The 14,298-nt window shown below is 50.6% G+C and overlaps 1 protein-coding gene across 1 annotated transcript in view; it reads right to left on the reverse strand.

Annotated features, from left to right (window-relative positions):
* Window positions 1-4,014: 4,014 nt before the first annotated feature.
* Window positions 4,015-14,298, reverse strand: part of AHCY (adenosylhomocysteinase) — a 45,778-nt gene continuing 35,494 nt past the window's right edge. Inside the window, exon 10 of the mRNA XM_075012135.1 lies at window positions 4,015-4,908. Coding sequence (XP_074868236.1) covers window positions 4,777-4,908 — 132 coding nt within the window. The 3' untranslated portion in view covers window positions 4,015-4,776. The remainder of the gene's footprint in view (window positions 4,909-14,298) is intronic.

Here is a 14,298-nt window from a genome sequence, read left to right on the forward strand (position 1 = left end):
GGCATCGCAGCCATGTCTGGAGATGGACTGAGGTGCTGGGTTTTGGCTGTAGCTTCCCCCACCCCTGCAGGGTGGGCACCGCCCCCTCTTGTGCCAGAGATCTCGGCCCCGCTGTCGGTGCCGCCATAAGCGGTGCCGCCCGGGTACCTTCCTCCGGCGCCACTGGGCCCTGCGCCGGGTGCCCCTGCGCCATGGGCACCGTGAGAGCCAGTGCCGCGTGAGGTGGCACTGCCGATTCCGGCGCTTGCCGCGCTGGCACCCGTGGCACCCTCGGTGCTGCCTGCTGAATAGTCGGAGGCCCGGCCCCGGCCACGTGCGCAACCGCGCTGCCACTTTCATCAGCCTGCGGCTCAGGGCTCTGCGTTCCGCTCGTCCTGCTTGCTGAAACCGCCAGCAAGGATCGAGCCAGGGAGAGTTGTTTCTTCTTTTGCACAGAGGGGGTGAAAGAAGCCGCCTTCCTTTTATGCGACCCAGAGGGCCCTTCTGTGTGAGGCTTCTCTGGCGGCTCAGGCTGAAGGGCCTTATCAAACAAGATCATTTTGAGCCTCATCTCTCTGTCCTTCCTGGCCCTGGCTGTAAGCTTAGCGCAGTGCGAACACTTCTGGGTAACGTGGGACTACCCCAGGCAACGAATAAACTTACTATGCCCATCAGAGGCCGGCACAGCCTCACAGCATGACTCACACTTCTTAAACCCCGAGGAAGACATCACGCTGAGTCTTTACTGTTAATAGGGTACTTAGACGCTAATCAGTGCGTTCTACAACACAAATAACATTCACAGCCTTCAGGGTAGCAGACGGCTTAACCAGCCTTCTTTGTCCGCTCCTCTTCCCTCCGTTCCTCTTCTCTCTTACTATTTTATTATTTTTTTCCACTTTTTTTTTGTTGTATAATAGTAAAAACAACGAGCTAACAAGTAAAATCAACTATCTTATCTGTCTCAGGCTTTAGAGCCAGAGCGGATTCCGTCTGCAGCCGTTGGCGGTTGAGAAGGAACTGGCGGGGACCAGATTGCGCACATGACCGAGGGCATGCAAGGGAGCGGCGCGCATCGGCACATGCACAATCCAGAGGAAAGTGCTAGAAGAATTCCGATCTGCAGCTGCTGGGCAAACCCAACACCTACTGTGGAGCACCCACAGGGACCACTCAAAGAAAAAATAATTGTTGTTGAGATAGCACTTTTTTTTTTTTTTTTTTGGGGGGGGGGGGGCATCCACATCCAAGCATCAGCTGAGCTAAAATGAAGTGGCATAGTTCTTACAGGGTTGGGGAAAGAATCTGCTTCCTCTCCGCACTGTGTCTGACTTCTAAAAATGTGATCTTTAAACAAGATGGTCTTTTTCCTACATCAAGGGCTTCTGGGATTAAGCTAAATACCAGAGGCCAGATTTCTGGCCTAGATTCCCTCTCTGGTTGGTTTGAGGGTTGGAGGTCATAGTCACACATATTGACTAGCCTGATCAGGCCTACAAGGAAACAGACTGAGAACAGCTGGTATAGGGAAGTGTGAGCAGGTCTTGGAAGGGAGCCAGGGGTTGTCTAATCCCCACAAATAAAACACAAACCCTTGTGTCGCATGATCCCACTGGTGGGGTATCAGGGTACAGCCCTGAGTGTGATTTTCAGACCCATCTCAGCTTTTACTTTTCTCAGAGAAAATAGCAACAAACTGAATCCCCTATGAACTGGTGTAAAGATTCTGGTTATGCATCTCTACAAGTAAATCCACACAAGAAGCCTCCAGGTATTTTCACGATGGATGAGGCAAACCTCAGTCCTTCAGAATGCCTCGCCTCACCATTCTGAACTGGGAGGTGTCTATGAACAGACATCTGGTGGGATTTCCACATTGGCTTGAAATCCCACCAGCAGTAAAGTGAATGTTTAGGCTGGTGCTCTCTTGAGGTTATTATGAGGTTAGAAGATTTCATTTGCAGAGCATTTCCTTCCCAAGGTGAAGAAAATTAGGAATTAAAAAAACAAATTAAGTTTGGAAGCCAAAAATGCCTTTGGTAAAAGACCAAGAAAAATGTTTTGAAAACATCCTACTGCTCTCTGCCCCCTAAAAAACTCCATACTTCAGTAAACAAACTGTTGCAAGACTTTGTTTACTATGTTAGTCTCAAGACATTAGAAACAAGATGGATGAAATGATACCTTGCCCCTCTGCTCTTCTGATTTACCAACCTTGGGAACAATTTTTGGACCTCTGTGCTTTATATATTGAGTCTTTTCTGGTATGGCTAAGATCTGAAGTAGTGGGTCTCTCCCACAAAAGCTCATCACCTAATAAATTATTTTGTTAGTCTTTAAAGTGCTAGATGACTGCTTTTTTGTTTTGATAGGATACAGACTAAGGCTACGTCTACACATGCACACTACATCGAAATAGCTTATTTCGATGAATAACGTCGACGTTCAACTTCGACGTTGGGCAGCACCACATCGAAATAGGCGCTGCGAGGGAACGTCTGCACGCCAAAGTAGCACACATCGAAATAAGGGTGCCAGGAACAGCTGCAGACAGGGTCACAGGGTGGACTCAACAGAAAGCCACTCCCTTAAAGGGCCCCTCCCAGACACAGTTGCACTAAACAACACAAGATCCACAGAGCCGACAACTGGTTGCAGACCCTGTGCATGCAGCATGGATCCCCAGCTGCCGCAGCAGCAGCAGCCAGAAGCCCTGGGCTACGGGCTGCTGCACACGGTGACCATAGAGCCCCGCAGGGGCTGGAGAGAGAGTCTCTCTCAACCCCTCAGCTGATGGCTGCCATGGTGGACCCCGCTATTTCAATGTTGCGGGACGCGGATCGTCTACACGTGCCCTACTTCGACGTTCAACTTCGAAGTAGGGCGCTATTCCCATCCCCTCATGGGGTTAGCGACTTCGACGTCTCGCCGCCTAACGTCAATTTCAACTTCGAAATAGCGCCCAACACGTGTAGCCATGATGGGCGCTATTTCGAAGTTGACACCGCTACGTCGAAGTAGTGTGCACGTGTAGACGCAGCCTAACACAGCTACCTCTCTGTCACTCTTCTATTGGACTAACATTTGTATCATTCACAAGCTTATTTCACTAATCATGTAGGAGTCTCTGCCCCTGCTTTTCTAGCTGCCGTATAGGGGCACCTGATGTAACCAAGGTTACAGAGAAACTGCCAGCAGAAATGCAACAATAGACAGTCCCAAGGGCTAACTCACACCTCTTGGCTTGAAGATAAGGCCCTGGAGCTGGCAGAGCACTTGAGGAAGTGCTTAACATTGGCCTTAATGGGAATGCTCCTGTGCATTTTCTTAAGGGCTTGGCTGAGCCCAGTTATCTGTTGGTAACTGTGAGTAATTACCACCATCTTCTGCTTAGATCTATCAAACTCTCAACACAGGCACCAGCTTCTGCTGGCCCTGGAGATGCCCAAACCCCATCCCAATCTGACCCCTTCCCCCAGCCACGCCCCACTGCTTCTTCACATTTTGCTTCTTCTCTCCCAATTCCACCCTCTCCCCCAAGCACCCTGCCCCCAACTCTTCCTCTTCTGCCCAATGTCTACTGATTGCCACCTTCCTTTACTAGCACCGAAGGAATATAGGAATGTAGGAGTACAGATGTGGAACAGACACAGCAAAACATGAGGCGAGAGAACAAAGCACTCGTAATGAGAAAACAAAGTTGTTTGTTATCCTCTCATCTTAGGCTGCCTTCCAGCTTGCCTTGGTCACCAGTGCTCAGTCAGGTCTTTCTCTCCTGAGTCATACATCTTCTAGGCAGATGCCTGGGGTTAAGGACAACACTGCTGAAAGATACACAGCAGGGAGCAGCAGCTCCAGCCCCATGGCCTGCACGGCAAATGGTTTGAGTTAGTTCTGATGAAGAGCTAATGAGAAAACCCAAAAGATACGCACAGACGTGAGAGTGGTTTGCAGGGCCGCGTGAGGCAGTGCAAACAGACGCAGCTATGGCATGGAAGTAAAGGACTTCCTCCTGTGACACACAGACCAGAACAGTATCAGACCACAATTTTTTATTTTAATAAAAGCGCGTTAAGACACCATGACAGGCACAAGACAGCTTAACAAATCCAAGTCAGGGCAGGAGCACACTACTGGTGGTTTCAGAGAACCAAATACCCTCTCTCCACCCACCTCTTTGACAGCCATTCCCAAGCAATCATATCACAAATGAAAACACTGCCAAGTTATGCCCCGCAGAATTACAAGGGTGGCTGAATATGGAGAGAGGGAGCCAGCTGCACTAGACACAGGAAATCGTCACCTGGCCTAACTCCTTTGATGGTGTCACCACTCCCAGCCTAACTGACCCAAGGAGAATCATGCTACCTCAGTGACCACAAAATCCTATGAAATGCCTCAGGACCTATGGGGCTGCCTCTGGCACAAATCGCTGCTTAGTCCTCATCATTATTGGTTGAGCCTTTTCACATCCCCACACTGCAAACTATTTGCAGTGCACATTCAAAGGACCAGGAGTCCTGTTTTAGAACTCCTTAGCCAGCGCCCCTCACAACACAGAGCAATAAGGATGCATCTGGGATCTGCTCCCATTCATTAGCTAAACAGCTTGTTCACAGTGTGAGAGGCTGATACGTTTACCAAAGAGGCTTCAGGCCTGTTTAAGACTGGGGCTGGGGGAGGTGTAATGGATGAGAGGGAGAAGGGAAACAGTTTGTTCTCAAAATCCCAGCACGTGGGCGAGAGCTTTGGAAGATTTTGATCCCTGCACATTGCTCTTTGGGTAGTGGCAGCTGCTCAGTATCTGTAGTGGTCTGGTTTGAAGGGCCCATCTTTTGGCAATCCCAGGTACTTGGCCTGCTTGTCGCTCAGTTTCGTCAGCTTCACACACAGTTTATCCAGATGAGCGGCTGCCACAGCTTCGTCCAGCTGAAAGACAACAACAACAACAAAAAAACTGTGTGAAGCCTGAAAGGTTCAGCCCAGTGCTGAAGGCTGACAGAGTTGGGGAAAGTGGCACCCATCACAATAGGGAGACCCAGCCACCAGTCCCAAGGATTAAATGTAACAGAGTCTGGACAGGAAAAAGGACAAGGTAGTTCTACCCTTTCCAGGGCCCTCAGCATGCCAAGGACTGTGACCTCTACAACTGAGCAGTCAGTATGACATCACAGTTAACGGCAGCTTCCCCAGCCCCCATCACTTGTATCAGTCTGAACAGGAAGAAAGAGAAACTTGCAGCAGCCTTTCCTGGGACTGTACTATCTTGTGCCCAATTGTCATCTGCACACATTACTGAAGAGCAAGGAACAGCACATCTGCTAAAAACAAAAGCAAGAAGTGCCTGGCTTAGTTGTGCTGGAAAGAAAAGTTGGGCTGGGAAAGTCAACCATGCCACCAGCCTCTCTTCCCCTGGCCCTAGCAGCCTCTCCAAAGATAACTTACCATATTGTCCAGGATGAAGATTTTAGATACTCCACATACCACTCGCATTAGAGGTTGCGCCAAGAGCAGACTTCACTGGCATTCCAATTTGGGGGTGTACACACAAGGAATGTACTTTTGGGTTCGCTAACTTGATATACACTCAACAATTGTGTCTTTGCTGGGGAAAAGGCAGCTAACCTCAATATGCATGCCTAAGCGATGCAAGCACTTGATACATTTTATTCCGACTGCTTCCAAAGGTGGGTGTCAAGCACACCCCAGTGGTTCAGTATTTAGCCTCAAATCTCCAACACAAAAAGGGCTACAGTAATGGGCAGCCCTTTTAGAACAATGCTACTCTCCAAAAACAGTTTAAAAATGAAGAAAATAATTGCACGAAAAGTCATTTGCAATCTATGCAACACCCACATTTGCGCTACATATTTGTGAACTGCAACTCTTTTGACTGGTTAGAAAGAGAAGTTACTCACCTGTAGTAACGATGGTTCTTCAAGATGTGTCCCCGTGGATGCTCCACAATAGGTGTTGGGCTCGCCCGGCGCCGCAGATCGGAAATCTTCCAGCAGTTTCTCCTGGATCGCGCATGCGCCGGCGCGTGCCGCTCCCCTACGCGCCCCCGGCCACGTGCACGATCCAGTGCCTGCCAGTTCCTTGACCAACCGCCTCGAATGCTCCTGAAAAACACTAGACAGAGATTCGAAGGGGGGAGGATGGGCGGGTGGTGAAGCACCCACGGGGACACATCTCGAAGAACCATCGTTACTACAGGTGAGTAACTTCTCTTTCTTCTTCGAGTGGTCCCCGTGGGTGCTCCACAATAGGTGACTACCCAGCAGTAACCCAAGTAAGGAGGTGGGTAATCAGTTTATGTACAGCTTGCCCCTGAGAGGACTGCTGTCGACAGGCGGGTATCCTCTTCAAATACCCGGAGCAGGGCATAATACTTGGTGAAGGTGTCGTAGGATGACCAGGTCGCCGCTCTACACATGTCTTTCAACGTGATTCCCTTGAAGAAGGCTGTTGATGCTGCCACCGCCCTGGTGGAGCCCTGGGCGGGGCCAGCAAAGGAGTCTTTCGAAGCTCGTAGCACATTTTTATACAGGACACAATGTGCTTTGAGATTCTCTGTGAAGAGAGACCTTCTCCTTTTGACCTGGGAGTGAGAGAGACCAGAAGCCTGTCCGTTTTCCGGAAGGGCTTAGTTCTCTCTATGTAGAAGGCCAACGCCCTCCTCACATCCAGGAGATGCAGGCGTGCCTCCTTGCTGGAGCTGCGAGGCTTCGGGTAAAATGAGAGTAAAAACTATTGGTTCATTAAGATGGAACTCCGAAGAAACTTTTGGAACAAAGGCTGGGTGCAGCCTTAAGGTTACCACCTCCTTTGAGAATACTGTGCAGGGCGGCGGCGCCATCACTGCTGCGAGCTCACTCACCCTGCGGGCTGATGTAATTGCAAGGAGGAAGGTTGTTTTTACCGTAAGGAGACGTAGGGGAACTGTGGCTAATGGTTCAAAAGGTGGACCCGTTAGCGTGCTGAGCACCAAGTCCAAATTCCATGATGGTGGAAGCTGTTTCCAAGGGGGGTACAGGTTTACCAGCCCCTTCAAGAACCTGGTAACGATAGGATGGGCGAATACCGTGGGCCCTTCCTCTGTATGCCGAAAGGCAGATATAGCGGTGAGGTGGACCTTTAGCGAGGATAGAGAAAGCCCACCTCTCTTGAGGTCCAATAAGTATTCTAGTATTACAGGTATAGGAACGTCAAGGGGAGCTAACTGCTTGGCGGAACACCATGCTGTGAATCGAGTCCATTTCTGCTTGTAAGTCTTCCTAGTGGAGGTCCTTCGGCTACATTCCAGGACCTGTTGTACTCCCTCTGTACACGTGCTCTCTAAGGAGCTGAACCATGGATTAGCCATGCTTGTAGACGCAGACCCTGGGAGTGTGGGTGCACTATGGACCCCTGAGCCTGCGTGAGTAAGTCCAGCGCCACCGGTAGAGGGAGCGGTGGGCAGTCCGACATGCGCAGAAGCAAGGGAAACCATTGCTGCCAACCCCATGTTGGGACTATGAGTATCATGCGAGCTCTCTCCCTTCTGGCTTTCTGCAAGACCTTGTGGATAAGCGCTGTGGGGAGAAACGCATAAAGTAGGGGGCCCCTCCATGAGATCATGAATGCGTCCCCCAGGGACCCCCACCCCACTCCTGCCCTGGAGCAGTACTTGAGACACTTCTTGTTGTGCTGGGTGGCAAACAGATCGACCTGGGAAAACCCCCACGTACGAAAAATGCACCGTAGCAGATCGGAGCAGATCTGCCATTCGTGCGCGAGTGTGAAGCGCCTGCTCAGCTGATCTGCTTTCACGTTGTGAGCGCCCGGCAAGTACGAGGCTTTCAACGTTATGTTGTTGGCAATGCACCAGTTCCACAATCGGACTGCTTCCGCACATAGGGCACGGGATCGGGCTCCTCCTTGTTGATTGATGTAAAACATAGCGGAGGTATTGTCAGTATTGATCCCGACTACTTTGCCATGTAGGTAGTCTCGAAAATGTCTGCAGGTGTTTAACACTGCTCTGAGCTCCAGTATGTTTATGTGCAGTGTCTGTTCCGCAGGGGACCATAGCCCTTGCGTCACCTTGTCGCCGATGTGCGCTCCCCATCCTATGTGGGAGGCGTCGGTAGTAAGAAAAATAGAAATTTGTGGTTGGTGAAAGGGCACCCCTACTAGCAGATTCTTGGGGTTTTCCCACCACGCCAGGGATCTGCGCACCTCTGTCGTGGGCGACACCACCCTGTGGACAGTGTGGGATGCCAGTTTGTAAACGCTCGCCAGCCAATGCTGCAGGCTTCACATGTGCAATCTGGCATTCTGTACCACAAACATCGCTGCCGCCATGTGGCCCAGCAGCTGTAAGCACGTTAAGACCGGCACCGTGGGGCTGTATCTGATGACTTGCACCAGCGAACTGATGGTGCAGAAGCGGGCGTTGGGTAGGTACACCCTTGCTGTGATAGAGTTTATGCGCGCCCCTATGAACTCTATATCTTGTGTGGGGTCGGTCTGACTTTGTGAGGTTGATGACTAGGCCCAGCGAAGAAAACGTGTCCGCTGTGACGCGTATCATGCGTAAGACCTCTGCCTTCAAGGCCCCTTTCAGCAGGCAGTCGTCCAGATATGGGAAAATAAACACCCCCGTCTGTGCAGGTAGGCTGACACCACTGCCAGGGTTTTGGTAAAGACTCTGGGGACTGAGAGGCCGAACAGAAGAACCCTGTACTGGAAGTGTTCCTTGCCGACCATGAAGCGGAGGAAGCGTCTGTGTGACAGGTGGATTGTTATATGAAAGTAAGCATCTTGTAAGTCGAGGGCTGCAAACCAATCTCCATTGTCCAGTGCCATGCGTATCGAGGCGACTGTGATCATCCGAAAACGCTGCTTGCGCAAGTAGCGGTTGAGGCCCCGAAGATCTAGGATGGGCCTCCAGCCTCCTGTTTTCTTCTCTGTTAGGAAGCAGCGTAAATAAAAACCTTTCCCCTGGAATTTTTCCGGCACTATGTTCATAGGGGTGGTGGAAAGAATGTGATCCACCTCCTGCTTGAGCCTCGCCTTGTGGGCAGCGTCCCGGAGGTAGGCTTCGTTGGTGGGAGCGACTGGAAGGGGATCGTGTAACCCATGGCTATGATCTCCAGTGCCCATTTGTCTGTGGTGATCTTTTGCCATTGGAGTGGAACGGTCTGAGGCGATGATGGAACATGAGATGAGAGTGGCATTGAGCGATGGTAGTGATAGTGCAGCCCCTGACATACCCGTCAAACTTGTTGCCTTTGGGCCTGCCCCGAGGGCTTACGGCTTTGTTGAGAACGTCGCTTGGGAGTTCTGTACTGTTGCTGCTGTTGATGGCGCCCTTGGTCGTAGCCCCATTGATATTGAGCGCGCTGTGGCTGGTACGGGTAGCGTCTTTGCTGAGGATAATATTTTTTCTTCCTGTATGGAGGAGTGTAAATACCCAAGGTTCTAAGTGTAGCTCTCGAGTCCTTACTGGAGTGGAGGACGGAGTCGGTTGAATCTGCAAACAGCTTTTGTGTATCAAAGGGAAGGTCCACGATCTTCGCCTGTAGGTCCCTCGGGATACCCGATGTCTGGAGCCAGGATTCTCTACGCATGACCACTGCTGTAGCCGTTGAACGTGCCGCCGTATCCGCCACGTCCAGGGCAATCTAGACTCCCGTCCGTGATGCTGCATAGCCCTCTTGCACAATCGCCTTTAACACCGGCTTTTTGTCTTCCGGAAGTGAATCCACGAGGGGAGTAAGCCTGGAGTAATTATCAAAATTATGGTTTGCTAGGTGTGCCGCATAATTTGCCACTCTCATTAGCAGGGTAGAAGAGGAATATACTTTCCTGCCAAACAGCTCTAGCTTTTTAGCATCTTTGTCTGATCCCCCCGATTTGTACTGAGAAGCCTTTGACCTCTGCTCGGACGATTCGACCACCAACGAATTTGGTTGTGGGTGACTGAAGAGGAACTCCATGCCCTTTGCCGGGACAAAGTACTTCTTATCCGCTCTCTTGTTTGTAGGCGGAACAGAGGCAGGAGTCTGCCATATGGTAGTGGCTGACTCCATAATGGCTTCATCCAGCGGAATAGCAATTTTGGATGAAGCCGCGGGTCTCAAATTTTTCAGGAGTTTGTGATGTTTCTCCTGCACCTCTGCCGTTTGGATGTCTTGCATGAAAGCCACCCTTTTAAACGGCTCCTGAAACTGTTTGAGGTCATCCGTGGGAGAGACATCCCCACAGGCCATGGCCTCATCTGGGGAGGATGAGGAGGAACCACTAGGGTAAACCTCCCTGGAACCCTCGGGCTCCTGCGGTTGATGATACACTTGCTCGCTGGAGGATTGCAAAGGAAAGTCTCGGGGTTCTACAAATAACTCCCCTTGAGACAACTGTGTTTCTGTCCCCAATCGGGAGTGTCCACGGGGGTATTGAGCGGCCGGGGGGGACCTGCCCCTGGGCGTAGGCCTACGGTGTCTGTGTCCAGCATGATAAGGACAACCATGGCAGCACGGGCAAGGGTCCGGGGATGGAGACCTAGACCACTCGCGGGGTGTGTACCCCCGATGTCTGGGAGAGCGAGACCTCCGCGACGACACAGATAAAGGTGAAACTGGTTTGTGATAGTACTCTGGGGATCCAATCCCAGAAAAGGTGAAGGTGGCCCAAGCCATGGATAAATGATAAAGAGCTTGATAAATGGATAAAGAGCTTGATAAATTTTTGCAGGTTAGGTCCATAAATGGCTATTAGCCAGGGATAAAGTATGGTGCCCTAGCCTTCAGAACAAGGGCAGGAGATGGATGGCAGGAGATAAATCACTTGATCATTGTCTTCTGTTCTCCTTCTCTGGGGCACCTGGCATTGGCCACCGTCGGCAGATGGGATGCTGGGCTGGATGGAACCTTTGGTCTGACCCAGTATGGCCATTCTTATGTTCTTATGACATCGGTTGGAGGAATGGAGGAGACAGCTCTGGATAGGCTGGTGGAGACCCAGGCCTTCGGTGAGGCCTGTGTAGCACAGGGGGAGGGCTTGTTGTTAAGAGCAGCGCAGCCCTGTCCAGAGATGGGCTGCAGCGCCAGGCTTTTGCTTTTGCCTTGCCCCTCCCCTCTGGGGCTGGCACCGCCCCCTCCCATGCCGGGGATCTCGACCCCACTGTTGACGCCGCGCTCGGCGCGCTCAGCTGCGGTGCCGCACAGGTAACTTCCTCCAGTGCCTGCAGGCTCCATGCCTGGTGGCCCTGCACCGTTGGTGCCGCCGGGTCCGGCGCTTGCCTCGCTGATGCTCTAGGCGCCGCGCGTGCCGGCTGTTGTGTAACCGGAGGCTCAGCCTCTGCCACGTGCGCTGCCGCTTGCCTGAGTATGCGGCTGGGGGCTGTGTGCTCCGCTCATCCCACTCGCTGAAACCGCCGGCAAGGATAGAGCTGGGGAGAGTTTCCTCTGTTTCTGCACCGAGGGGGTCAGAGAAGCTGCCTTCCTCTTATGCAACCCAGAGGACCCTTCTGGGTGAGGCTTCTCTGGCAAGTCCGGCTGCAGAGCCTTATCAAACAAGAGCATTTTAAGCCTTATTTCTCTGTCTTTCCTGGCCCTGGCTGAGCGCTTAGCACAGTGAGAACACTTCTGGGTAACGTGCGATTCCCCCAGGCAGCGGATGCATTCACTGTGCCCATGGGAGGCTGACATAGCTTCACGGCAGGACTCTCACTTTTTAAAACCTGAAGAGGCCATTGCGGTGAGTCCTTTGCTGTTAATAGGGTACTTAGCACTTAATCCGTGCCTTTGTACCTGAATCGCGGTCACCGGCCTGCGGTGCAGCGGGCGGCCTAACTGGCCTTCACGTCCAACTCTCCTCTTCTCCACTCCTCTCTCTCTCTCTTTTTTTTTTTTTTTTTTTGTTTTTAAATATTCTCTTTGTCACTTTCTCTTTTTTTTGTAACCGAAAAAAGAACAAACAATTTACACGTAGAAAAACACTATCTAATCTGACTCTGGCCTTAGCCTGAGCGGATTCCGTCTGCAGCCGATGGCGGTTGAGAAGGAACTGGCGGGGACCGGATCACGCACGTTGCCGGGGACGCGCAGGGGAGCGGCGCACGCACGATCCAGGAGAAACTTCTGGAAGATTTCCGATCTGCGGCGCTGTGCGAGCCCGACACCTATTGTGGAGCACCCACGGGGACCACTCGAAGAAGAATGTATAGATTCTCCCAGAATGAATGCTACTAGCAACATCTGTTCAAGGAAGAGTTAAAGTACCTATGTTCTAGATAGAAAAACAGGAGAGAAATGTATAGGAAGTGAAAGACTACTTGAAAAGTAGAGATGACCAAGTCACCAAAGAATGTGAGGGAGCCAAAGGTGACATGTGACAGTGCTGGGTAAACGTCAAAAGGAAAGAAAGATCTCAAAGGAAATTTAGTGAAGAAAACAGACTTAGCAAGAGAGGAGGTAATGGTATCAGTGCTGCAGATGGCTACAGGATCTGCAGGGAAGAGAACCTTCTGCAAAGATGTACGTGGTCGTAGTTGAGGAGATGAGGAACAAATGGCAACAACGAAGATGAAAGAAAACAAAAAAAAAAAAAAAAAATTCCATAGCAAGTTACAGTCTGGATAAAATACACCTGAATATCAGAGGAACTCACAGGCTGAAAATAAATCATGGGCGATGATGAGAGCTATTTGATCACTGTAAATAGAAGACCTCTTTGGAAAGAAGAGAAAGGAATCAACAGGCCAATCAGCCAAATGTAAAATCCACGGAAAACGCTATGCCCTGAAGAAAGGGTTTTATTATCTGAACATTTGGAAGAAATTCAGAGGGTCAGATGTGAGTTTTGAAAAATGGGTTTGCTTGGCACGTTCTTGTAAGCAAGTAGTCCATTTCCATCTAAAAAGGAACAGAGTGATACAGAGTAACACACTTCATTAACTCAGCGATAACAAAAGCTCCACTTGTAATGAAGCTGGATGTAACACCAATATTGTTTCATGCACTGCAACGTGCAATTAGAAATACCAACCACAGAGCCTCAGCTGACAGGGAGATTTCCACTGTAAGATAAGTGTTTCAATTTCTGTTGGAGTTAACGTCACACACAGGAATGTTGAATGCAGGAATAAGATTGAAAACACGATATGGTAACTACAGAAGCTGTAAACAAACACGAAAAAGACAGTGAACTTTTTGTAACTGGTGTTCTTTGAGATGCGTTGTTCATGTCCACTGATAGGAATAAGGGGATTTCGACATTTGCAGGGTCCTTTTCAAAAGGACCCGTGTAGACGAGCCATGCACAAGCGAAATACGGCGCTTTCGAAGTGCCGTGGTCGGCAGCATGCTAATTCATTTCAGCGCCTTACTAGCATTCTCCGCTTTGGCATGGCCATTTTGAAGTTTTGCCCAAGTGTAGACACAGCCTAGGTGTTTGTACTCACCACATGTACCCATGTTGGAGGTTCTTCCCCTGGTATCACCTGTAGAGGACTGTCTCTGGTGGCCCCTGCAGAGACGCTGCAATGGTGCAGATAAGAGGTGCTACATTGCTGCCCCCGACCCTCAGCTCCTTCATGCCACAAACTGACAGTGGGGAAGTAGAGCAAGTTGTGGAATGGATGTGAGCAACACATCTCAAAGAACACCAATTACAAAAACAGGTAAGTGTCTTTTCTTTGAGTGGTGGCTCACCTTCAATGATTCAGCAGTGCTCTAGCCATCTAGCAGATCACCTCAGCAGAGGCCTCTCTCCTCACCAGGAGTGGGTATCGAAAGGAATTGGAGGGTATAACCCTGGGAAAGAGTAGCCAGCACCCAGTGGTCTAACATTATGGCAGTCCAAGCTGTGATCAAAGGGGAAAAAATTGCCCTCATGGGCAAATCTGACACGTTGCCCTCAGGTACACCTCCAAAAGGAGTTTTTGCTTAGGGCATGTTGAGCCCGACCCAGTCAAAGGCACCAGATGGTTCTGGCATCATTTCTAGCTTCTGATGCTTTTAGCTGGGGCTCCTGGAACTGTTGGCTCCCACAGCCTGTGGAGGTTTGAGAGTGGAACTGTTTACTGACCAGACCTGGTGCACACAGCCCCAGAGTCTTTAAGATAGTGTGGATATCTGTAAGACCATGCAACTTTGTATGTCTGCTCCACAAACAGGAGGTTCTACGGTGACTGCTGAAACACCGCAGATAGCTCAGAGACGAAAAACCAGAATGCCCAATGCAGAAGTATGGCCCATGCCATTGTGTGCACTACAGTGTCTGTTGTATCAGCAGCTGCTTGGAGAGCTGCCCTGGAAGCCACCCGCCCTTCTT

The sequence above is a fragment of the Carettochelys insculpta genome, chromosome 17 (assembly GCF_033958435.1).
Source record: "Carettochelys insculpta isolate YL-2023 chromosome 17, ASM3395843v1, whole genome shotgun sequence".
NCBI classification, from domain to species: domain Eukaryota; kingdom Metazoa; phylum Chordata; order Testudines; family Carettochelyidae; genus Carettochelys; species Carettochelys insculpta.